The sequence below is a fragment of the Eubalaena glacialis genome, chromosome 19 (assembly GCF_028564815.1).
Source record: "Eubalaena glacialis isolate mEubGla1 chromosome 19, mEubGla1.1.hap2.+ XY, whole genome shotgun sequence".
Lineage (NCBI taxonomy): Eukaryota > Metazoa > Chordata > Mammalia > Artiodactyla > Balaenidae > Eubalaena > Eubalaena glacialis.
The window spans coordinates 51,500,253-51,525,601 of record NC_083734.1 but is presented as its reverse complement, the minus strand read 5'-3'; the positions used below and the strand labels follow the sequence as shown (position 1 = coordinate 51,525,601).

The 25,349-nt window shown below is 59.5% G+C and overlaps 1 protein-coding gene across 7 annotated transcripts in view; it reads left to right on the top strand.

Annotated features, from left to right (window-relative positions):
* The first annotated feature begins 1,105 nt into the window (after positions 1-1,105).
* Positions 1,106-25,349, top strand: part of ASPSCR1 (ASPSCR1 tether for SLC2A4, UBX domain containing) — a 29,897-nt gene continuing 5,653 nt past the window's right edge. For 5 of the 7 annotated variants that reach the window (XM_061174891.1, XM_061174892.1, XM_061174888.1 and 2 more), the window contains exons 1-9: positions 1,106-1,251; positions 2,148-2,203; positions 5,112-5,226; positions 6,506-6,606; positions 14,137-14,194; positions 15,142-15,215; positions 15,568-16,003; positions 24,835-24,974; positions 25,211-25,292. In XM_061174891.1, coding sequence (XP_061030874.1) covers positions 1,150-1,251; positions 2,148-2,203; positions 5,112-5,226; positions 6,506-6,606; positions 14,137-14,194; positions 15,142-15,215; positions 15,568-16,003; positions 24,835-24,974; positions 25,211-25,292 — 1,164 coding nt within the window. In that variant the 5' untranslated portion in view covers positions 1,106-1,149. Of the gene's footprint in view, positions 1,252-1,437; positions 1,727-2,147; positions 2,204-5,111; positions 5,227-6,505; positions 6,607-14,136; positions 14,195-15,141; positions 15,216-15,567; positions 16,004-24,834; positions 24,975-25,210; positions 25,293-25,349 lie in introns of those variants that run through there. The other 2 variants (XM_061174890.1, XM_061174894.1) reach the window with 2 other exon arrangements.

The following is a 25,349-nucleotide window of genomic DNA, read 5'->3' as shown; positions in this document are numbered from 1 at the left end:
GTGCAGATGAGGCTCTGAGGAAACCCCACAGTGCTGAAGAGGCCAGGTTGGGGGCAACTTGGGGCCTGGCTGCCGCAGAACTGCATGTGGGGCCCTGCTGGGCTGAAGGGTGGGTTTGAGAGCTTGCAGGCAGTGGTCACAAATGCCCCACAGGTGTCTGCTCCAAGGCCTCGTGTACTCGGCTACACATGGATGATGAGACCCATGTGAGCAGGTAGGAGGGGGTGGGGCAGGTCAGCAGAAGCTGTCTCTGAGCCAGAAAACTTCTCCGTCCTGTGTCCTGTGGTGTTCCCCGGCCTCAGGAGAGGGGACTGGCCGATGGTGACCAGGCAGTGTGTGTGGCTCGGTGAGGCACCGAGGTTGCATAGAGTGCTAGACAGGCCCTCTGGACTGTGAGGCAAACTGTGAGGGGTGGCCGTGGAGCTGTGGCTACCCTGAGGCTTTCCCGTTTTCTCGCATAAGCATGCAGTCGTCTGTTTGTCAGTATGAAGCTGCTTGTGAGACAGATGTGTCAGCTACACCAAGGCGTGACAGCACCCACACCAGAGGGGTGGCAGGATCCCACACGCCCCTCCTCTCGGCCCTTCCACTGACTTGGGCGGGTGGAATTGGGGGACAAGTTCTGTCACAGAGTTTAGCTGCTGACAGAGTGAGAGCACGGACAGGCAGAATGCTCGTCGCAGACTTTCATTGGATCTGCTCTCTGGTTTGGAGTTTCTGGCCGGCCTTTCCTGTCAGCTGCTCCCTGACCTTGACACCACCCCACGGCCGGCAGGCATTCACTCCGCAGGGGTACCGGGCCTGAACCTACCCCTCGGGACCAGAGGGGGCAGGAAGGGGGCAGTGGGACCCAGGACGGGCCGGCGGGGACAGGGAGCCGAGGCCTCGGCGCACTCGCTGCCCGCACCGCCGGCCCAGAACCGGGGCCACGTGGCCGCGCTGGAGTGACAGCGCCTATCTAACGTCGGGCGCGCGCTCGCGGGCCCAGCGAAAGCACCGGGGGCGTGGCCAGGCAGGGGCGGGCCCGGAGGCGCGCTGGCCCCGCCCCTCCCCAGGTCCCGCCCCCGAGGCCGCGAGGCTGTGCGTCCGGCTGTTGCGGATAAAGTTTGACGCTGGGCGGGCGGCGGCGGCGGGTCACGTGAGCGGAAGATGGCGGCCCCGGCGGGCAGCGGGGGCTCTGCGGTGTCGGTGCTGGCCCCGAACGGGCGGCGCCACACGGTGAAGGTGACGCCGAGCACAGTGCTACTGCAGGTGCGACCGCGGGCGGGCGGCGGGCGGCGGGCGGCAAGCAGGGACGCGGCGGCGGCGACTCGGCGCCCGCCGCTCCTGCGGTTGCGGCGACGGCCGCGGGGGCGGGGCCGGGCGGGGTCTGCGACGGCCAATGAGCGACCTCCTGGCGCGGCGGGCCCGCCCACTTCCGCGTCGGGCCCCGGGTCCATGGGGGCGAGGGCGCCGTACTCAGGGGCTGGCGGGGGTCGCGGCCTCTGCCACCCCCACCCGAGCCCGCGGTGCTCCGAGCCCGCCTCCGAGGGCCCCCGAACCTTGTCCCCACCCCGGGGTCGCCCTTCGGCTCGGTGTGCTGTGGCCGGGTGTGCTGAGTCACTCGCAGCACTTCACCGGGCAGCTGGCGGACGTCGATTGCATTACGTTGGAAATGCTTGTTGGGCCCTGATGTGTAGGGGACGGTGCACACACACGGTGGTGCAGGGGGCTGAAACGATGAATGGTAACTCAGTGTGTGCAGGGTAGGGACTGGGGCTCCTGCCCAGGGGGGCACCTAGGACCCACTCGAGCTGGCTCTCTGTGGAGTTTGAACTTTATTCTCTGTGGGGGGGGGGTCCCCGAGTGTAGGAAGATGTCTGTGGTGACGGGTTTGTTGGGGACCCGGTTTGTTGGGTCCCACAGAGCTGGGTTGGCAAAGCAGGCCCAGTGAGGAGGAGGAGAGTGAGCAGGATTTGCAGGTGAGGCGTGTGGAGCTGTTGAGTGGACGGTCCATCACCTGGCTTGTATTAGGCTTAGTCCTACAGAGCCAACCGGCTCTCCAGGAGGTGCACTCTGTGCCCTTGGCTGCCTCAGTGGCACTTGCCTACCCCCGCCGGGGCCCACCAGGCCAGATACAGTGGCTCATGGCCTCATCTCACCCCTAGGTCCTGGAGGACACGTGCCGTCGGCAGGACTTCAACCCCAACGAGTACGACCTGAAGTGAGTTTGCTTTGGCCGGGCCTTGGGCTCCAAATCCATCCACCCTTCCCGCAGGGCCCTGCTGAGGCTTAAACCCACAAGGTTTATTCTCTCACCCTCTGGAGGCTAGAAGCCCCTAATGATGGTGTTGGTGGGGCCGCACTCCCTCCAGAGGTCTAGGGGAGGAACCTGTCTTGCCTCTTCCAGCTTTTGGGGGCTCCAGGCGTCCCTGGGCTTGTGGCTGCCTCCCTCCAGTCTCTGCCTCCCTGCTTCCTGTGTGTTTGTGTCTCTCCTCTTTTGTCTCTTATAAGGCTACTTGTCTTTGAATTTAGGGCCTACCATATAATCCAGGATGACCTCATCTCAAGATCCTTAATTACATCTGCAAAGGTCTTGTTTCCAAATAAGTCACATTCATGAGTTCTGGGTGTTAGGATGTGGATATATCTCTTTAGGGGCCACCATTCTACCCACTGCAGAGGGCTTTTGTGCATTTGATTGTGTAAGTTCCTGGTGGAGCTCTGAGAGCAAGGGGAGGTGGTCATGGAGAAATGGGAAGAAACCTGCAAACTGTAGGTGGGTTCTGGTGGCCTCACAGCCCCTGGAGTTGTGTGCACGGGTCTTTGTGTGCAGGCATTTTTCCAAAGAGAGGGCTTTTACCAGATTCTTGTGGGGTCTAAGGCAATGAAAGGGTCAAAACCCCGCACCGGTGGGTATGGATTTCTATCCCGTATGGGGAGCTTCCCATCTTAGCAGCGGTGTGTCCTTCACGGTTTGGCTGTCCTCACATTCAGGGGTAGAGAGGAGCCCAAGGGGTGGGAGCCTGCTCTGCTAGACCTGGCCCGTGCTGCCTCTCATGTAGGGCTCTGCAGAGGAGGTGTGAGCGGAGATGCCCTCACGTCATCCCAGATCTCTGCCTCTTGCCACCGAGAATCCCAGGGCCAGTGCTGGGCTGTCCCCTGGCATCTTGTCACAGAGCTGTGTGCCCTTTCTTTGCTCTCCCTGAACCTGCCTGAGACCTCCACGTGGTGCCTGGTTGGACTTTTACAACATGTATTGATTTTTCTCTTGTCTCCTTTGTATCCACCGACTGTGTAATTTGTTTAAAAACTGCTGCCACTGCCACCGAAGGCAGTGTTTTGCACACACATGTGTGTGCACGTGTGTGAGACCCCTTCCCCTCATCTCCAGGGCTCTGAGCCCCCCACTTCTCGGGTTTTCCTTAGGTCTTCTGTCCTGTCTTGCACTTGACGTTGAGGTTGTTATAAGGTAATTTCCAGCCAGTGTTGAAGATGGGTATCAAAGTTGTTTCTTTCCCAAGTCTTCTAAACGCCCTATTCATGTTCAGAAAACCATTGTTTCCAAAGGCATCTTGGCATTCATGCCATCGGGTGACCACTTTGTGTGTATTCAAAGCTCACATTCTCTCACTAGTGCTGTAGTTTTCCCCCTAAACTTTCATTGAAAATAGAGCTCACTGTCTGATTTCTGAGAGGCATAAATAAGTTCTCTTTTTCACTCTCCTGGTGATTTATTCTGGCCGCTGTCTGTCTCTTGTAAAATCAAGGCCACACAGCAGAACTATTTTCTGCTGTGGGCAGGAGCTTTTCTGAGACCCAAGTGATCTATAGGGTTAACAGTGGTGGTTCTCCTTCCCGTAGGGTTCCTGGGAGCTAAGGGGGTCAGGAGGAGAGGGCCCAGGGTCACTGAGGCTCCAGGGCCACCTGGCCGCCACCCTCCCTGCCCACGGGTGAGGCAGTGTCCAGGCCTCCAAGGCCCACGCCCCTTCCTCTCTCTCCTTCTCTCAGGAGTGGGTATCTGACTCCCTGTCAGTCCACCAAAGAGGTATGATCTGAGCTGGATATCAGGAGCTGCAGATTGTGGTCCCAGCACTGCCTTTGGGTGGCTTGGGCTACCTACTGGCACTTCTCATCTGAGTTTCCTGTTTGTGAAGTAAGCTGGCCACGACCCTGACTGTGCTTCCCGGGAGGGCAGGCTGTCAATAGAGAGCAGCAGGCGTCTCGGAGGTCCCTGGATTCTCCACCTGCCCTCCTCTCCTGGCTGTGGATATTTCCGCCCTGACTCACCAATTCACTTTGCTCCCCTCAGTTCCTTCCAAGAGCCATCCCTCCTTGGATCCAGGAGCTCTTCCATGTGGGCCTCTTCCTCATCTGTTGGAAGCTCTAAGCTGCCAGGTCCCTGTGCAGTGGCTAAAACATGCAGGACACAGGCAGAGAGACTGAAGGGCTGCTCCAGGGTTGGAGGACCTGGCTTTGTGAGCTAGGAATGGCAGTCTCAGCCCTTCATCTGTGAATCTCAGCCACCGTGAGGGCCTGGCTCTCCGTGGAGACTTTAGGCCCGGTCATTCCATTTGTGGTTCTCTAGAACTTTTGCCTCTGTCACTGGTCTTTGGGGTTGTGGCCCTGCTTCCAAGGATAGCAGGAGCGGGTCATTTTGGCTGATGGCCAGCAGCCCAGGGAGAGTGGCCGCAGTGGCCAGACGGCTGCAGCTCCGAGCAGTGGCGACAGGGCATCGTTCTGTTAGAACTTTTCTGTGCAGAGCACGGTGCACGCCCCTTAGTTATGCCCACGTGTGCTTTTATCTTCTGAGTTTGTACTTGGGCTGGTTGCTGCTTCACAGTCTGAAAGAGCAGGCCCTCGGTTTGCCCCAGGGGTGACCTGTCTGTGTTCTCTCTGTTCTTGCCCGAACTGTATCAATGCTCACTCTCTCTTTCCTTTGGAAGACCCACTGCTGGAGTCACCCTGTCTCTGCAGGCTTGCCGGCTGTCACTCTGTTCCTGCAGCCTTGGCGCCATGGGCTGTGGAATTGCTAGCCAGACGTGGGCGTCACTCTGCTTGTACCGTGCTCCCGGCAGGGCTGGGCTGTGTTCGGGTCAGCCAGCAGCCTGTGGCTTTGGTCTGTTTTGCAGGTTTCAGAGGAATGTGCTTGACCTCTCTCTCCAGTGGAGATTCGCCAATCTGCCCAATAATGCCAAGCTGGAGATGGTGCCCATCTCCCGGAGCCGCGAGGGGCCTGAGAACATGGTAGGTGGCTCTCAAGGAGGGACCGGCGGCACTGCTCCTCCCGGCTCTTCCATTCAGACCATTTGGGCCGCAGGATGTATCAGCAGGCCGAGCAGACGGGGTGGGGAGCGTGGGCTGTTTCAGAGGGCTGTGCAGGCGAGGCACTTGTTTTCGTCCTCAGGTGAGACTGCCTTCTCTAGGTTAGGCCAGAGCCACTTTTCTACTCCAAAAGCTGATGATTGGAAATGAGACTTTTCATGCTTTGTGCTGAATGTTTTTTGGGGGTGGGGGGTGGAGAGGCGGTTAATTGTGCTGTGTCCGTATCAGCGTGCTGGCAGCATCCACCATACGACGATGTTTCTGGTCAGAAAATCACCAAGAGTCTTAGAGCCCGCAGGACTCTGTGTGGTGTCCAGTGCAGCCTCACTTCTGGGACAAGGACACCCAGCTCAGGGGCGCAGGCTTCCTCTGACCAGTCTCGGCTAGACCACAGCCTGAGTCTTCTGACTGCAGCCCACTGCTTTCTACCAAATCAGTAACTTTTGTGTCCTAGGGATTTAGCAAATGACACTAGGATTACTGTGGACAGAGACAAGAATCATGGTGATAGCTGCTCTCTTGTGCACAAGCGGGTCCTTTACTTACAAAACTGCAAATTCTCCCAGCACTGCAGGGAAGTGGTTTTCATCCATGTCGAGAGGCAAGGAGGCTCAGGCCCTGGGGTGTTAGTTCTCTGTCCAGAGCCCACCAGGAGTCAGGCGCCTGGGGCTGAGCTTATTAATACACCTCTTTTTCCATTACAGTTGTGGTTCTCAGCCTTTCACATGGAAACACCCTGACTTCCCTTGTGGGTTCCTTGGGTGTGCTGGAGACCCCCTCGCAGTTTCCCACAGAACAGTTCCTCCTTTGTTTGTTATTGGGATTTCATGTAAATAAACGTGCTCTTGAGGAGTCCCTTGGCCAGAAGGGCAGGAGTAGCAATGACCTAGAGAGTCACGCGCTGGGCTGTGACAGGTGGGGCTGTGCAAGGTCCTTACCTAGGGTCTCTGCACTCGTGCTTTAGTGTGTCTGTTGTTCAACAGAGAGACCAGAGGAGAATTTCCCCCCTTGTGGGTTATAGACTTGTGTCACTGTTTAGGGAGATAATTGTTAAAATTATCCTGTAAAGCAGTGTGCTCACTTACTAAAATTCAGCAAACACAGTGCCCTCCGCCTGCGCCCTAAGGATCAGACCTGGTGTGGGGTCCAGCTGGGATAGCTGCTCCTCTTCCTGACTTGGTTCCTGTATCTCGCCCCTCAGGTGCGCATTGCTCTGCAGCTGGATGATGGCTCCAGGTTGCAAGACACTTTCTGCTCAGGCCAGACACTCTGGGAGCTTCTCTGCCATTTTGCTCAGATCAGGTAAGTGTCAGTGAGCAGGTTTGGGGCTCTGCCTCCCTCTGCCCTGGGGATGCTGTCACGGTCACTGGGGCTGGTCCAGAGCCACACGCCTGAGCTTTGCTTTGGCCTCATACCAGCAGGTGCTGGTCACCAGTAGCTCATCTTTTTTACTCGGTGTCCTGGTATGACAGCCAGGCCATGCCCTCCTGGAAGAGCTTGTGGGGAACCCAAGAGGTCCCCAACTGTGTGGTGAGCAGTGAGGGGAGAAGTGGGGTGCTGGGCTTCTTAGCTGACAAATACTGCAAGTGTAAAACTTCCTTGTCATGAGAATGGGCTGTATTTAAAGAAAACATCTTGAAGACAGTTGACATGTGTCAGTTTCTATCTGGTGATTAATGGTTTAAACTTTATTTCTGAGTGTGTCAAAATGGTAGTCTTCTAAGTTTTGGTTTTTCATTGTGGGATGGAAGACTTTGTCCACTTTTAAAGGTCTCAACCAACAGAATGGAAGGGACCGTGGGAGGGTGTAGTGGTTGCTGTGTGGCCGTGGGCAAGTTGCTTGCCCTCTCTGGGCCTCCCAGGGGTGATGTGAGGATGAGATGAGTTAATGTGTCTCAAGTGCCGAGAACAGGACCTGGCCCACGGTTTGTCTGTGCGGAAGAGGGGACTCTGGGTAGGGCCATCACGGTGACAGGGCCTCGCTCTAGGAAAGCCTGCTCTGATCTGATGTGGCACCCACTGCCCCTGCTGTCCCAGCATCCAGATTCCTGCTCCCCCACCTCAGCCGCTCCCATGGAACTCCTCTCCCCGTATCTGATGTGCTGGTGTCCCCCTGTTGCCAGTTCTTTCTATGATGAGGCCACGGTGGGCTGCTGTGCCAAGACCGGCTGGCCCCTCCCCCTCCTACGAGCCTGGTCATGGGCAGCCGGGGATGCAGCCCCTGCAGCCAGCTTCTGCTTCCTACCCGGATGCTCTCCTGAGAGAACTCTGTGCCCCCACTCAGGTGGCCTCTGACAGTATTAGCGCTTCTAAGATGAGTACACAGGCTGCCACCTCACTCTACTGCTCTTGGCACCTGTTGTCTGACTGGTTCCTCTGTCAGCTGGGGGGGTCAGGCTGCTGTTACCCTTGTTTTCAGAAGAAGAAACAGAGACCCAGGGGAGGAGGGGGCTCCTCAAAGCCCAGGACCTGGGATGCCAGCACCTGCCTTCTCAGCTGCTGGAAAGATGGGGCCTCTGCCTCTGTTTCTACTTCGTTCTTTCATTTATTCAGCACAGGCTGGGCTGGGGCTGTAGTAGGAAGTTGGTCCTGGTCTCCCAGAGCTAATAGGCAGGTATACAGAGCTACCAGAAGAAACTATCAGAAGCTATCACAAAGAAGAAGGGAAGACGCTTTGGGAGGTGGTGGGGAAGGTCGTGGAGGAGCCAGCTGCACTAGGATCTGAGAAGGAGCCATCTGGGCCAAAGGGGCAGCAAATGCAAAGGCCCTGGGGCAGAAATAAGGAGAGGAGAAACACATGGAACACAGCATGTGATTCTTCTCCCTCCCAAAAGACAACTAAAACACCATTAAAGGACTTTACAGAGATACAGCCTGGAGGATGGAGAGAGCAGGAGCTGAGGCAGTGACAGCACCTGGACGTGGGTGGGGAGGGTGACAAGGGGCCGGGAGGTGGCGGGGGGGTTGGCCAGGGCAGGCGCTGGATGATGTGGGGTCCTAGATCCCCTCACACTCCATGCTGCTGGTGCTGGAGGTGGTTCCCTGGGTAGGGTGGGGCTCTCTGGACTGGGGATGCCCTTGCTGTCCCAAGAACCGGGGTAGGTGAGTGTGAGCCCCCCATGTGGCTCCCAAAATGGTGGAAGCTCCCAATGTTGGGGGCATGGGTGGCTCCCCAGATCACCACCTGGATAGTGATAGCCAGCTGCACTGTGGCCAGAGCCCTGGGTGTAAACAGGAGCCCACAGCCAAGGGTGCCCAGACATTTGAGCAAGGCTGATGTGAGAGGCCAATGCAGACAGACAGGAAGAGATGGCAGCTGTCAGGACGGGTGACAGCATTTGTTCCTGTTCTCCGGGGATGGAGAGGCTGTTGGAACTGGAGCTGGTTGCTATTAAAAAGGAACATTCAAAGATAAGGAAGAGCCCTTGGAAGCGGATCAGAAAGCTGCAGTTGAAGGTGCAGGGTCAGCCACAGCTGTGGATCAAACGGCACAATCCCTGTCACACACGGCAAGGTGCCCTGTGTCTGGGAGTGGTCGGTGGCCTGAGGATATGCCGTTCTACTCATGCGCCTGAGGGTTAGCCGGTGTGACTGGCTGGTCTGCGGCCTGAGTGAGCACATTCTTTCCGAGGTGGCAAATGCCTGAGGGCACATGGGGTCGGCCACTCGAGGCTTGGGAGCCGATGCTTGGACCTGGGGTGCAGGGTCCCTGCCATCCCTCCTCCTGGGAGGAGCCACAGAGCCAGGCGGCCAAGCACAAGGATGGAGGCCAGAGGAAGGGGACTCGGGACAGGCCAGGCCGCTGGCTCCTGATACTGCATCTCTAGAAAGAAAACAGAAGCACAGGAGGAAGCTGGTGAAGATGGTGGGAAACCGTCCTGGAACTGAAGGGCATGTGTTTCCAGAGTGACAGGCCTGCTATTCCTGTACCAGTGGGGCCTCATCTGGTGGCATCGCTGTAACTCGTCAGGAGCTGGAGATGATGGGATGGTTCCCCACGCTCAGAGAGGGACAGCAGGCCTGCACAAAGGCCTCAGGCTCCCCGTGGCACCACCAGGAAGGTGGCCAAGCAGTGCCTTCAGAATACTGTAGGAAATTCATTTGTTCTAGAATTCTCTATCTTGCTAGATTGTTGAGGGGTGAGGATGAAACAAAGCCATTTTTAGACACAAAGGTCACCCATTTACCGCACACACCCTCTGAGCAAGCTTCTAACTGCTCCACCAAAGGGCAGGCAGGCAGGTCCACCCAGGAGCAGGCAGATGAGGGGCGTGGGGAGCTGACGAGAGCCTGTTGAGTGGCAGTGGGCCCCAGACACAGGCGCGGTGGGAGCCCATGTTGCCAGGCCCCCCGCTTAGGCTGTGATCACCAAAAGGAGGAGTAACCCAGAGGGAGGAGACGGGGCTCCATGGTACGGGGTCCATCCCCCCGGGAAGACTGGGTGGTTCCTCAGCTGCTGGCCTGGGGAGCCAGGGTCGCCCTGTCATGATGAAGCCTGATGCTCCCATCTGGCCCTCGAGTTGTTGGCTGGGCGGTCTGGGGGCTGCCTCTGTGGATGGGCCGAGGTGCTGGGAACACTGGTTCACACGAGCCTCTCAGGACTGACTGACTCGGTAACCTGGGTTTAAGATACAAGAAACAGAACGTGGGGGCAGTGGGGACAGCGGCATAAGAAACGAGGTGACATCAGGAGGAGGTGGGCCCTGGGAGGGGTCATCACGCAAGGACGAGTTCTTGACTCTCATGTAGCGTTGAGCACGGCATGGCACGCACCCTCTCTTTCTTGCTGTGACTGTTTCGTGTTTTCTTGGAAATGCCCTCAGCATCGTTTCCATGGCTGTGCAGTCCTGTCCTGTGTGTGTGTGCGCGCGCCCGCATGCGTGCCCAGCCCATCCTGTGGATAGCTGGAGGTCTGTGCCCCACGCCGCCCTGAGAGTTTACTCTGGAGGAAGAATTGCTCTCCCAGCAAATGGGGACTTGTCTAGGCTTTATCTCCAGAAGTGCAAATCCGGGCCTTTCCTTGGAAGCTGGCATTTCCTAACCGTGAAGCAAGGTTCAGATGAGGGAAGGAGGGCAGCGTCTTCAGCCCCAAAGTTGTGGCCAGATGCCCAGTGAGCTGGCGAAGCCATGCTGGGGCTGTGCAGGGGCTGCAGTCATCTGCCCACCACTGCAGGGCCCTGCCAACGTGGGGGGCAGCCGCCTGACAGGTCCGATGAGGCAAGGGAGCTCCGGCTGGCTCACAGCAGCTCCCTTGCTGGCCGGTGGCGGGAAGCTCTGGGAATTCCAAGTGTCCAAGTCCCCACAGAGTGGGACAAGTAGGAAGCTGGTTTTTCTCACTTGATGCTTTGGGGAGTGGTAAGCGTCCCAGAGCAACTGGTGCCGTGCATGGCCAGGAGCTGTGGGAGATGAGCACAGCACCCTGGGTCCACTGTTGGTCAGGTGGCAGGTCCTTTGTGTGGGGATCAGGGTGGATGGTGGCCCGGCCCTGACCCCAGCATCTAGAGCAACGAACTGTCCACTGGACATGCCATGTGGGCCACATGTGCGGGACACGGAGGTAATTCAGAATTTTCTGGTAGCCACATCAAAGGAAAGTAAAAACAGGTGTAATTAATTTTAGGAATGTAGTTAACTTGACTCAGTATATCCAAAATATTTTCTGAACATGTAATCAACAGGAAAAAGGAGATATTTTACATTCTTTGTTGGTAGGAGGTCTTTGAAATCCGGTGTGTCTCACACTTGGAGCTGGCCTCCTTCTGGGCCAGCTGCCCTGCGCGTGCTCAGCACCCGTGTGGACGGGTAGCCGCCATGGATGGCACTGGCTCCATGTGGGCTGGCCCGTCCTCCTCTCTGCTTCTCGGGCGTCTGCTGCAGGGAGGGCTCCAGGCATGCCATGCCAGGCTGGATTCTTCCCTGAAGCCCGTTGCCCCTCTACACCTGGCCTGATTTCACAGCCGAGCCCACTGGTCCATCTCAGCCGTGTTCATCCCGTGGATAGTAACAGCAGGGATTTGAGCGTCCCTGGGAAAGGCAGGTGTCTGCCTGTTCTCTCAGGGTTGTAGGGCCCCCAGGGCACAGCGGGCTGCAGGGAGGGGCTGCCCGTGAGGGTGGGGGTTGGCCTGTGGTCACTCTGTGCCCAGACCCAGAGCCTTGTGGGTGGGCAGCCGGAGGCCTAGATGCCGGGTATCCGTTCAGGGCTCTCGCGCAGCTCCTCCCCACCCACAGTCTTGTTTGGGAAGCCCAGAGGCTGCCTTCCCCCTGCAACTCCCCACTCCGTCTGCTCTGGAGGAGGAGTCTCTGTGATTCGGCCGAGCCTCGGCCTCCTTGCTCCCTCCGGCCACAACCTCATCTCTTGGTGGGCTGGGCTGCTGGGTGGTGGTGGATGTGAGTCACCTGGCCCCTTGGTTTGTGGCCTCACCCACTCTGGGCTTCCTTGTGGCAGCAGGGACTCCTCTGAGCCTGAAGTCACAACTCTGTTAGTTTCAGTTGGTTTTTGTCAGTTTTGGTTGTTCTTGTGTGGGAGCGCTGTGGTGTCAGGCTTGTGTCGGTGGCACCTGAGTTTGTACCAGCCCAACTTGGTCAGGCCCAAACAGGTGACAAAAACAGAAGGGGCTCCAGATGCCTGCCTTGCCCCCAGTTCACAGCATCACCTCCTCGCGAGCCCTGCCAGGAGCCATCTGGGTGGATGGATGGCCCATGTCTGTGGGGTGACACTCTCCATGGTGGTTGAAGAACACAGCAGCAGCAGCGCCTTTGCCCTGCCTGGCTGACCCTGCTGGCCCCAGGCCTGGCCCCGAGAGCAGGTGTGCCGGCCTTAGATAGAGTGAGATCCTGCCACTCCTCCCCAGCATCATCCCTTTGGGCCAAGTGGCGTCCAGTGGCTTTGCCTGGGCTGGGGGGTGGGAGCAGGTCCAGGGGCACAAGGGTCCCCAGGAGGTCCCCTCTAGGCTCCCTCTGAGACATGTTGAACTTTAGCAATGTCTGTTGCAGGGAGTGGTGGCTTCGGCTCTCCGTTGAGCTGGAACCTCCTGGTCCACTGTCCTCGGCCGGATGGGAGAGCGCTGTTAATTGGCCAGGAAAGTCTGGAAGTGATCTCGGCTGCCCCTCCCCTCGGCGTGTTTACAGGCCTCTCCTCAGATCCCACACGCGGGAATCCGATCCCTCTGGAGGAGCCGACATCAAAGCTGAGCTGCTGTTTGATGTCCAGGGGCCTCCGAGGGCAGCAGGCAGGCAGGCCTTCCCGGGTGCTGCTGTGCTCTCGTCCCTGTTTGTGATTTGTGGTCCCCACGCTGGCATCGGGTGCCCTGGACAAGGATTTCAAGGGAGGACACCTGGCTAGAGCCCCTGAGAGCAGAGGGGACTCTGCCTGTCTCGTGGTGGGCAGTCAGCTTGCTTTCTGAGCCCAGGCAGCGGCTGTCTCTGTTGCCGTTGAAAGGAGCAGGACCCCTGTGGTCTCCCCACCGCCTTCCTCCTCTCTTGCCCTGGGATCTTGTTTGCTGGAGTATCTTCCCTAACTCTTTCTCTGTTTTGGCTTCAGGATGAAGAGCGTGTAGGCCTGGTCAGGGTTGTCTCTCTGGCACTTTGGGGTCTTGTGTTTTCCTGAGGCCTGGCCACGCTGTGTGTGTGGGGTCACACCCGCCATGGCCGGCCCCCATGTGGCTCTGGTCGAGGGCTGGAAGCCTTCCCTGGGGAGCAGTTTCTTTGTGAGCACAGCCTTGGGGAGAGCCCGGGGTGAGCTCCACGGGGACCGGCAGCCTGTGGGAGGTGGCCAGAGACCTCTTCCAGGGGCCCCCACGGCAAGCTCTGGATTAGCTTGAGTGTCTCAGCCCTGGGGAATATGCAAAAGCATAAACTGAAAGCAAACAAGAGAGATGGGAGAAAACAGGCTGAACCTGAGCAGAGGACAGTGTCACGGGTCTCAGGGACGGCCCCAGGCAGCCGAGTGTCCGAGTATCTGTGTACAGTCCCCAGCTCAGCCTCTGTGTCTCCCATCCCAGCCACCTCCTTGTCTGAGCCCTGGGCTCGGCAGGGCAGCACTGCATGGCCTGAGGGCGCTCCAGGTCTCCTACTCTGGCAGGCGCAACGCCTTGTGTCACCCTTCCCGGAGGAGAGGGTCAGGCCTGGGGCACTGCCGATAGGTCTGAGACACGCGTTTATTTGGGGGCTAGTTCTACAGGTATGTGTCAGGAAATGCAGAAATGGACTTCCCTTGGTCGTCACAGGCCTGTGTGGTACAGCTGTCGAGGTACAGGCCTGTGTGAGTGGTGTCGGCCGTCCTGAGGGTGTGTGCGTGATAGTGCGCCTGCATGCCTGCCATCCTCCAGCCTGCCCAGCTGTGCTTCCTGGGGGCCCTTCCCTCCCATCTCAGGGTCTGGTTTATAGGGGAGGGGCATTGGTGGCTGGGCCTGCTGCCCACCTCCCTGTTTGTCCTGGCATTGCCCCACTCTCTCCTTGGAGTCTGTGTGATAGATCCGTGCCAAGTGCTCCTGGTGCTTCTGGGGGCAGCAACCTTCTCGGGACAGCTTCAGATAAAAGCCCAGATCATGCCCTCCCAGGACTTTCTCATCGCTGACCCTGGGCACAGTTGACAGCAACCCAAGGCACGTCCAGGAGGTGGCTGGTGCTGCCCGTCCCCGTGTTCTGTGTCCTCCCTTTGAGCCGGGAGGCCGTGGGCAGGTGGGAGACACCCCCAGGCCATGGGCTGATGGCCAGCCGTGGGGTGGCCAGGGTGGGCGGGTCCCCCACAGTGGCTGGCCAGGGTGCCGTCCCCAGGGCAACAGTGTCCCCAGGCAGTGGCTACCTGTGATGCTTTCTTCCCTCCCCTCCCAGGGAGTGTCTGGACCGGCCGTGTGAGGCCAGCCCCGTCTGCGTGTACATGAGAGATGAGGTAGGTGAGCTGTGGGCCCACCCGCCTGGCCCGCGCCCTGCCGCCCACTCCCAGCCGCCACACGGGCCCAGCCCCACTTTCCAATCTGGAAAATTCACTCCTTTAGACCTTTCAAAGCAGCGATGGGCAGACTTGGGCCCTGAAAGCATGATGTGTTTCATGGAAAAAAGGCAGGACGCCGGCTCCGCTGGAACCAACTGTGGGCCGCCCGGGCTGCTCCCAAACCTCCCTCAGAGCCCTGTTTGTTTTCTCAGCTTCTCTCAAAGCCCAAGAGTCACAAAAGTGGTTTCATTTTAATAAATATTTGCTTTGCTCAAAGTTTTGATCTTTTTCAAAACCGAGTGTGGCGTGGTGCAGGCTTGGCCTGGCACTGAGGCCCTGCCTGTCCCCGCCCGCCTGCCCGTGACGGGGGACCCTCTTGGCTCTTGGTCCCCTGGCTCACAGGGGCTTTTTGTTTCAACCCTGGCCAAGCGCCCTTTCCTGGCCTGGGGTGGCCACTGTCCCCGAGGGGCCCCTGGTGTAGACGGGGCACACCCACCTATTTATCCCAGTTTGAGGTTCCTGACCCAGGGCTCAGCGGGGCAGGGGTTCCAGGGCTGTGAGCGGGAGGGACCTGGGGGGATGGGTCCTTCCCTGGAGGAGACAGACCACGGGGCCTCAGGCACCTGGGCCTGGATCAGCTCCAGCCCTCAGAGGGCTGGTCAGCTGGCCAGACGTGCCTAACCCTGGCCTGAGCCCTGCCCACCCAGACCTCGGATGGGGTGGGGTTGGGGAGACAGACATGGACCAGCGAACAAATGCTCGGGTGTAGATTGGGGTGCAGGGGGCTGGACCCAGGCCTTTTGGGAGCTGTGGCTGGCTGGGGGACCCCACGGTGCTGGTGACACAGTGCCCAGGCTGGGGGAGGCAGCGAGGGGTCAGCAGGATGTCCTGTTCCCTCCTTACAGGTGACCGGCAGAGCCGCCTTGCAGAGCACGACGCTGCAGTCACTGGGCCTCACCGGGGGCAGTGCCATCATCAGGTGGGGGGTCTCTGAGTCTGGTTTAGTGAAGAAAACTGCGGTCTCAAGGGAAAGGAAACAGGAAATGCGGGGAAGCCCAGACCCTTGCCAGTCGCTTCTCCTGTCTGCAGTCTGGTGGGGCTGGGCACCATGGGGCACAGCGTCAGGTGGGGGATCTGCCCTCAGCCAGGCTGGCGTGGCGGCCCCATGCACGCTCTTTCCCCCGTGAGGCGAGGCGGGTCGGGAAGGGCTGTGGGGTGCTTTCAGGGGATTGGATTTGGTTTGGTAGTCACCAGAAGATACGATGCTGGCACTGTGAGACCCGGGCCTCCGTGTATGGAATTTCATTTGCTTTCCGGGCCTACCCACTCAGGTTTTCCATGAAGCGACATGATTCCACTGGCAAGCAGGAGCCTGGGGTCTCCTGGAGCAAAAGCCCAGAAAGCCCGACCCCTTCCTTGTTGGCCGACCAGGCAGCCAGCAGCCCTCTGTTTCCACTGAATTCAGCGGGGCTCAGCCAGGGCGATGTGAGCCATCAGGATGAGGCAGCGCGCCGGGGGGCCGGTCGTGTGGATGGCCTGGGCCCGAAGCCGGTGGATGCTCAGGCGAAGCAGATCTCGAAGGAGCCCACACCAGCCCCCTTTGTTCCTTTCTCGGGTGGGGGACAGCGACTGGGGGGCCCCTCCGGGTCCGTGAGGCCTCTGATGTCATCTTCAGCCAAACTGCCAAAGTCCTTCTCCAGCCCTGCAGGCCCCTCCCAGCCAAAGAAGTTGAGGCCTGGCCAGGAGCCCCAGCCGGAGCCGGAGCTGGTAAGGGGCGAGCTGGGCGCTGGGGTCCTTTCTCTTGACTGCACCTGACATCGTGGCTGGTCAGCCCAGGGTGCAGCAGGGTCGCTGGGTGTGGTTTCATCTTCCCAGGGGAGCGATTTTTTGGTTTTGCTTTGCCTGAAATCAGCTTTCTTGAGGCACCATTTTAGATGTACAGTTGATGGGTTTTGACAAACCTGTGTGTCTTGGCTGGCCATGTCACAGCCAAGAGAGCCATCCTTCCCAGAGCCTTGGACCCGGTGCCCCCACCTTCTCCTGGGCTGGTGGGTTTGACTGGCTTTTGACGTGAAGATGGTTTGGCCTTGATTGTCCCACGCCACATTGACTCCTGAGCCAGGCGTGCCGCAGCTCTCCCGCTACGTCCCACCGCTGGCCAGTGGGCGTGTGGGGCACGCACCAAGCAGGCAGAAGAGGGTGAGTTTGCTCACTCTTCACAAGCTTGTGGGTGGGGCCTCGGGCGTCTCTGGTGGGGACTTCTTGGAAGTTCTTGGCGGCCGTCTGAGCCACGGCTGGGAGGAGGGCATGCAGCCCTCACGGAGCTGTGATGAAACGGCCCAGGCCCTGGGTTGCCTCTGTGACGCTGTCTTCTTATCTGATCAGCTCTATCGAGATACGACTTACTATATAGACATCTACCATCAGGGTAGTGTTGGGCTTTTTGTCTTCTCGATGTTGAATCTGTCTTTGGGCACCTTTGAGCTGTGCCCTAGTCTCACATCCTCCCCCACAGTGATGCCCGCCCCCGTCCCCTGCTCTGACCACACACAGACATGAGGAGTGGAAGGGGCCTTGCATCTTGGATCACGCTGAACAAGGGGACCCCCAGGTGGGCGGCACCTCTGCAGAAGTCAGGCATGTGGCCAGTGTCTGCCTCCCTGCTGTCTGATGGAGGCCATCTCTGGTCTTCTGTGGGTTAGGCCAGCCTCGCCCTGGGCAGTTGCAGCCGTGTTGGAGCTCCTAAGAGGGAGGACAGGCGTGGCCCCTGTCGGGTTGGTGCTCAAGCTTGGCGCCAGGGCAAGACTTTCTCCTTGGAGCGCCTCTGGGACTTTCTCCAGAAGGGCTTTCATGAGTCGTACGGCAGAGCTTCCATAGGCTTCTTTGTGTCCCTCTGTGTGACTGCTCCCTCAGCAGCGCTCACAGACTGTTTTCAGGAAAGGCGTGTTGTAGATTTCCCAACGTCTTGGGCTCCTGGGCTGTGCCAGGCCCCCTGCCTCCTGGGGTTGGCCCCTGGGGAGGCTCAGGCGTTCATCCAGAGTCCAGCTTAGCTCTCTGGCTTGTGGCTGGAGAGGGTCTTTCCTAATAAAGAGACCTTATGGTGGGGCCAGCCTGGGTTTCCAGCCTGGGCTGCACGTTGTCACCTGTGGAGCCCTTGAGGCTGCACAGGTGCATGTGGGCGTTATTTGAGATGCCGCTGCGCCTTCTGAGTGAGGGCTCCAGGTTCTCCGCTCTCTTCTGCCCTTCCTTCCAGCCAGAGCGGCTCCATGTGCCAACACTCAGGGTCCACTTGAGGTTTTATGTGGTGAGAAGGATGACACTGCTGAAATGAATTCCTTTTTACAAATCACCTTTCCAGACGATGGAGAGCCATTGCAGGATTCCCTGCCTGGAGCAGGAGCTTGTGGAGTGAGGATGGTGAGGCTCCACCCGGGCAGTGGATGCTGCTGGTTTTTATACCCAGCAGCCTTGCTCACTTGCTTTACTGGTTCCAGCAGTTTCTCATTTTCAGTTGGAGTCTGCAAATAATGTCAGTTTATCTTTTTCCTTGATGTCCTTACTTCTCTCATTTTTTTTTCTTGTCGTATTGCAGTGATTGGGTCTCTGGTATCTGTTGAATAGCAGCAAATTTAGCGGGCATCCTTGTCTTGACCTTGATCTCACATGGAGTAATCTTAGTTTATCTGTGAAAGATGCTGTGGGCTGTGAAAAGTCTTTATCAAATCAAGAGTTTCTATTCCTAATTCTCTGAGAATTTTTCTTTATCAAAAGTAAGAGTGGTGCTTTATGAACTACTTTTCCCGCATTGAGGTGATTCCATGCCTTCGCTCTCGTTTAGTTCGTTTGCATGCTGAGGTTTTGGATAGATTTCCCCCATGAAGCTATCCTTGCATTCCAGGGGTCAGTCCAGTTTTAGTGATGTGTTTAGCTACACTCTGAGTTGCAGTTAACTAATATTTTAGTGCTGGAGCCTGCATCCTGTCTCTTCTAGAGCACCCTCCTCACTCTTGCTTTCAGGTCACACACCTGAAGGGGAGGGTGGAGGGGAAGGGGCACCTGTGCCTGCGCGGGGCGGGCCGTGGGGAGGCTTAGCGGTGGGACAGAGCCCAAGTTCCTGCAGAGGGGCAGGCGGTGGGGGCTTCCTCCTGCTTCCTGAACCACGCTTTGTGTGTCCTTGCTGAATGGATGGGGGAGGGGAGGGGAACTGAGCCAGTCCCAAGCCCTGTGAATGTCCATCCTGGGGAGGTGGTGGTGGTGCCCTGGCTCTTCAGGGACCCTACTGGCTTCTACGCTGATGTCTGGGCTGCATTAGACACTAGTACGAAGCCCCCAGTCTCACAGGCTCGTCACCTGGGCCCAGAATCAGCTTTTGAAAGCAGAGCCTTGTGGTTGGGGTGAGCCAGGGCCGGGGGCCCGACTCCCTTTGGACCTGCTCTTTCTGGGGACCCCTAGGTTTGGGGACCAGAAAACTAGTACCGGGGCTGGCTGTCTCCTTCTCCCACCCTAAAGGCTGTGGCTCTCTGCATCTCTTGGGAACCTGCTGACTCCCCAGGGCTGTGTGGGGAGTGGCCTGGTCTGGTGCCAGCCTGATAGGTGGTTGCTGTCAGGCGCAGGATCCCAGTGCATCCCCGAGCGCTGACCCCAGGGGCCCCAGGAAGGAGGAGTCCCGGGGAGGGTCCGCCTGGCCGCCAGCAGTGCGTGTCTTTGATCTGGGAGCCCCAGCAGCTGGTTGATTGTGGAGCGTCCCCCGCCCGCCTGCCTCACGCCTCCTGTCACACTGACAGCCGTGCACCCGGAGGCCCGGCTGGCCACATGCTGTCTGCTTTGTGTCCCCTCGAGTCCTGGGGGAGGGGAGAAGGGAACAAATCAGAACTTTTGGGGGAACTTCAAAGGTACACTTTAGTAATCAAAAAGAGTTTCCAAGTTTCCCATTAATGTTTTGCCTGTGTGTGGTTTTGGATTTGAATGAAGAGTCAGAAGAGACAGGATGAAATACAGGCAGGTCCTCGGCTGAGGCCCAGGATGGTTTACAGACCCAGGCGGCTCCTGCCTTTGATGTCAGAACATTAATTATTAGAAGGTAGTTTTACTGGCCGTCAGAACCGAGTGCGGAGAGAGGCTGGGGCTGCCCGGCGGCCCCTGGCCTGTCCTTTGAAGTCCTTCCGCTGGCCCAGGAGGCTGCCCTGCAGCTCTTTGTGCTGCTGGGCCGTGCTCCCAGCCGGCGTCCCCCCACGCAGCTGGCACGGGGGTTCGTGATCAAAGGCCCCAACCCCCTGGGAAGGGCGGGCTGACTGCAGTCTCCCCTGCCTGCCCCTCACTCTCCAGGGGATGGTCTCATCTCCTGAAGACGTGGCCCCGGGGGCTTACTCCGCACCTTGCACCCACGTCTCAGAGCAGGCGTCAGCTTCGCCTCTGGCTGTCCCCAGTTTACGGGAAGGTTTAGAACACTCAGGGCTGGGGGGAGCCTGGCCAGGACCTGGGCCTGGGGTGGACCGAGAGCAGTGCCCCTTGCTGCCCTGCCACCCTCCTCCTCTTGGCCTGGGGTGCCTGTCCATGACATGCCCCCAAGAGCACAGCCCGCTGTCCCCCCGTGTGTGGGCCCAGGGCGTGGTGTGAGCCTGTCCCTGCCCTGCCGGTGTTTGTGGACAGTCCCGGGGCTCTGGCCTTGGCTTTACTTGGGATGCCCTTTGAGGTTTGCTGGCAGATGGGTCAGCAACTTTGAAGGCCCCAACTGAGTCTTGAGGCGGTTTTTAAAGCCTGGTGACAGGCAGGTGCCCTCCAGCTGTCCCTGTCATGCTGCGTCTCAACCATGACTGGACTTGGGGGAGAGACAGATGCCCAGCCTGCGAAGCCATGGAGAACCGGTGGGCAAGGCGCCCCGGCTGCCAGAGTACCCCCTGGAACTCCAGAGCTGCCCGCAGGGCCAGGCAGCCTCATTTGCAGGCCCCCATCCTGATCGGGCTCAAGGGGCTCCCTCTGCGGGGTTTCTCCTGGCCCTTTGGTCTGCTGTGTGCGTCCGCCCCTGGGTTTGCTGGCCTGGAGCAGGCGTCTTCCCCTGTGCATGAGGAGAGCCACCCCACGCCTTACATTTGCTTATTTCAGTCCTTTGGGGGTTCATGCACTGTGTGCACAGACAGGTGGGGCCACGCCAGGGCACTGGAGCCACCGGGTTTCAAAGTGTGCCTGCGTCACTGTCGCAGCCCAGCGTTTCTCTTCTTAAAGATGCTCTCGTTTTTCCTGCTTGGAAGGCGGGCAGGCCCAGGTGTGGACGTTGGCCCAGGGCTGGGGCAGGCGCGGCCTCCGCCTGTGCCGCTGGCAGGCCCAGCGGATGAGGGGCTGGAGTTCAGTGCAGCCTTGCTGGTCAGGCCCGGCCTCGTGCTGGCACGTTGCTCCCTCCAGAGGGCGGCCGGCTCTGAGAGTGACGGAGGCTTGGCCCGCGTTCCTCCCGCGTAGTGTTTCATTTCAGCTCCAAGCCTCAAGGGGAAACGCTTCACATTCCCTGTTACCAAAAACCATTGTCAGAGGACAGTCTGGGTAAGAGGGAGGCGGGAGGGCGGGAGGAAAACAAGAGCCCTCACAGGGAAGCTGGAAAATCTGGGGTTGAGGTCACCTCCAAATAGTTTTTACATTTTTTCTCCCTGTGTCATCATGTCCTGGAAAATTACTGTCAAGAAAATGAAACCTCAGCAGGCAGTGAGGCCGCTTTTGACATGGGGAGACCCCTGTGTGCCCAAGTGGGTTCTCATCCACTCGTGTGGCGGCCACTGGAGCATGTCCACTGGCTGTTGGGGGAAGCCGTGGGCCCACGTCTCAGCCCAGAGCCCCGTCCCCTGGTCCCCTCCAGGCCTGGCCTCTGACTGCCTGTGGCATGGGGCTGAGGGTAGGCAGTGCCCTCACACCTTCCTCCCCTCGGGTCTCCCTCGAAGGGTCCATCCTGGTGTGACAGAGGCTCTTTCTGAAGGCACTGGTGGCCGTCCACAGCTGGTGGCTGGTCCCCAAGTCCCCATGGCTGAGTGGCCCAGGTGTCAGTCCAGTGTCTTTGCAGCCTCAGGCCGTCACCCAGGGCCTCCTCTGAACATCACCCGCAGAGGGTGCTCCTGTTCCCCCCCCTCTGGAGGCTCCTTTCCCTCCCAAGTGCCCTCTGGGCCCCTCGCCAGTATCCTCCAGTTCTCAGACAGCCTGACTCGTCTGCTCTCTCCGTCCACCTCCCTCCTTTCTGGTCTTCTGGGTGTTCTCTTGTCTTAATACCCTCGGTGGAGGCTGGGACAGGGGAGTCTTTGCTAGGGTCGTGTGCTGGCAGGAAATGAGAGACCCCTGCTGGGCGTTCCACTGGAAGGATCGGGTCTCTTGTGGCCCCGCCCTTGGAGCCTGCAGACACCTGCCGTTCCTCCCCTCAGGATCATGCCCGTGCCTGTTTTCTCATCTGTCATGCGCTGTCATGTAGACCCCCCCCCCACCCCATGGGCTCAGACCCCAGGCTCTGGCTGCCTCCTCATCGTTCTGCCCATCTTCTAGCTGACAGTGAGATGCCCACAGCGTCGGGGCCACCGCGTGAGGGACCGGCTCCTCTGGCTTTCCTGGGGTTAAGGGGTGGGGGCCGGGGCTGTGCCCTGGAGACCGACAGCATTCAGGAGCTGGACCTTGAGCTGTTGATGGAAAACCTGCGACTTTGGCAGGATGACCCAAGCCTGGCGACATTGGGTTCTTAGTGGAGGCGCGTCCTCCGAGTGGCTCCCTGGTAGGATCTGGAGGAGCAGACCTGGAGATTTGGGCTGTGAGGGCCAGCTGTCAGGTGCGCTGAGACCACCAGCATCCTCGGGCACCAACTGGGAGGTTCATCTTGGAGGCCCATCCTGGACCCTGGGGCTGTGTCCCTCGGCCAGCACACAGGAACCCAGTCCCCATGGTGAGGGCGCTGAGGCCCTCTGACAGTGGCCACTGTATGCGGTTTTTTTTTTTTTTTTCTTAATGGTGTCTCATCCTAGATCTCTTTTCTCCATCCAAAAACATCTCCATAAATCCACCTAGGATGGGAGCTGTGCATGATAACTGCCCATGACCAAGGAGCGGCGGGTAAAGGAACAGCAAATGAGGGCCAGATTGCCGGCAGAGCATTGGAAGTGAGCAGGGCCAGGGCTTGGCCTCCGCTGGCACCGTGTCTGCCCTGCTTCCTCCCACGTGGAGCGGTCAGACCCGCTCCTCCTCTCCTGGTCTCTCTCCTCTTTGCGGTGGAAATAACTGCTGGGCAGGCTACGTGGAGGTGTTCGAAGCCCCCTGGCTTCTCCCTCGGTCATTTGGTAGGACAGGGTGGTCCGTCCTACCAGCCCAGCCATGGACATCCACTGTTCTCATGGGACAGGGACCGCCTGGGGTCCAGTCGTGCCGGCAGCTCTGGGACTTGGGTGGTCTGGCCCCTGGGCTCTGATGGGCAGCAGAGGCTGCTCGGAACCCTGGCTCCTCTGCCCAGGAGCAGGGAGGCCCCCAAGACGCAGGGCGGTGCAGGAGAATGAGAGAGTGTGATCTCGAGGTGGCTCTCTCTCAGTGCTCTGGTTCCCGTGTGGGACCCCGGCTCCTGGCTGCTCTTGGACAGACAAACGGGCTTTTGAGGAGAGCTGAGGCATGGGAGGAGGGGTGTGAATCGAGGGTAGATCCAACGCGGAGAGAGATTTTTGTCTGCTCACTTTCTGACTGAAAGTCAGTGGCCCCTGAGCAGCATGAAGCCAGCAGCTGGTGTCACCTGCGTCCCTGTTCTGGAAGTTGTGGGAGGGTTGTGGGAAGTGCTAGCAGTCTTCAGTCCTCCAGGTTACCCCTGGGCTGTGCACTGGAAGTACCCAGGAGGACAAGGAGGCCGGTGTGGCCCCGTGCACTCAGGGTCGGGCTTCCCCAGCTGTGCCCCCCGGGGATCAGGGGGCCTGTCTGATGGTCAGGCTCAGCTCCAGGCCATGGATCACAAGTCACCCAATTGCTGGATTCTCGGGGTGACTCGTGTGCCCAGAACTGGGTCCTCGGAGGGCAGGACCGGGACAGGGAAGTCCCAGAGCTTGCTCGTTGGCTTGTGGGCTTTGTGCTCGAGCGCCGGGGGGCCTGGCACTCATGGACATGGCGGTGCCCAGCTCAGGCACATCCACATCTGCCCTCGCCCTCCCCCAGGAGCCCAGGCGAGTGCTCGGCCCTTCTGGAATGCAGGCGCCGTGGCTATGGGGGGCAGCCTGGCGCCTGGCATCTTGTTATAAAAAGCTTTGGCGTCGACTGCCTTTGGGCTGCAGGAGGGTTGTGGCTTTGAGGGGGCAGCCCCCAGGGGCCTCGGTCAGCCACCTACGGACCCCACTGCCCGGGCCTCAGCCAGCCCTTCCTGGCCACCCTGCCACAGTGCCTTGAGATCAGTGGGGCTTCCTGGCGAGAACCCATCTCCCTTCATTACGAGGAGTGACGCAGCTGTGCACTCAGGAATGGCAGAGACCTGCTGGCCTGGGCAGTCAAGGCCTCGGGTGTGGCTGGGGGAGCAGCCCTGGGACACCTGGCAGGTGCACTGGGCAGCTTCAGCCCTCGACCAGCCCCAGGTTGGTGAGTCTGACCTCTAGAGTGGGTGGGGCTGTGGTCAGGCCGGAGCGCAGGAAGGAATGATCGGAGAAGCCTGCTGAGCCCGGCTCTGAGTGTTGAAGGCAGGAGGTGGGATTTCGGTGCCAGGCTGGGGCGGGGAGGAGGGGGCAGGCGGGAGCAGAAGGCAGAGAAGTGACCTCACCCCAGACGGCTTGTGGATGTTCTGTGCGAGGGAGGGCAGGATCTGGCGTGGGCCCTGCTGGCCCAGCTGGACACCTCTGTCAGGCCCGGCTCCATGGGCGGCCTCAGCGCCGCGAAGGTGTCTCCCCACATAGTCACTTGGGCTACACTCGCTACAATTACCCACCTGGAGGCGCTGCGAGCAGAGCAGGCCCTGCCTTGTAATTTCCCTCTCCATTGCTGCCAATTAGGAGAGATGCTGTCCCTTCCTGTGTCCCCATGGTGGGCAGAGGGTGGGGCCGGCTGCTCCCCCAGAGAGGGGAGGAGGGGTCAGCCTGGCCATGGAGCCAGCAGCTGGCAGGTTTTTGCCAAATCGCTAATTTGGGGGCTGTCGCTTCTCCTGCCCCTCCCGTGGAACCGCTGACATGGCCGTGACCAGGGCACTGCTCCCCAAGTTTGTTCCCCACTTGGGAGACCCTGATAACACGTAGCTCCCTGGGGCTTGTGGGGAGCCCCCACGGAGACAGGAAGTGAACAGAGATGCTGCTGCTCACCCACTGCCCAAGTACCGCACTCCTCCCCCAGCAGTTAGGGTGCCAGCTGACCCGGCTGAGCCAAGACCCCAGGGCCATGTGCCCTGTTGGTGAGTGAGGGTCTCAGCGTCAGTGTTGCTAAGCAGGCAGGCATGGAGGGAGGGGCTCCAGTCCTGGACAGGCTTGGCTGTCCCATGCCCCATCCTGGAGCCCCGGCCCTGGCCATGGGCTGACAGGCGGGGCCGGCAGCACATGGCTCAGCCGGGGTCTGCACGACCACCCCAGCCCCCTGGGGTCGGGAGCCCTTCCTGGGATCTGCATCAGCCGAGCCCTCTGCCTGCCCAGCCAGTGGACCGAGACCCCGTGGTGTGCCACCCTGACCTGGAGGTGCTGCTCCAGGCCTGGCCCGCGGAGCTGCCTGACGAGTTCTTCGAAGTGACCGTGGATGACGTCAGAAGACGCTTGGCCCAGCTCAAGAGTGAACGGTGGGTGTTCACCTGGCCCCTTCAGAGACACCTGTGCCCTCGGCAGCACCTCGGAGGGTGAGGGGGCCCAGGTAGGGGGCTCCTAGTCCTGTCTGGCCCTCTGTTGGGGAGCAGCTCACGAAGTCCAAGGGGACGAGGGAGAAACCCAGAGTCCAGCTGGTGTGGGGCCTCTGCTCTGGTTGGGGAGACCTGGGACCTTCACCACTGCCACCCCCCACCCCACCCCCCTGCCCCAGGAAGCGCCTGGAAGAAGCCCCCTTGGTGACCAAGGCCTTCAGAGATGCTCAGATGAAGGAGAAGCTGCAGCGCTACCCTAAGGTACCCTGGGGTGGGAGGTGGTCTGCACATGGCTCTGCACTGGGGCCTCCCGCGGCT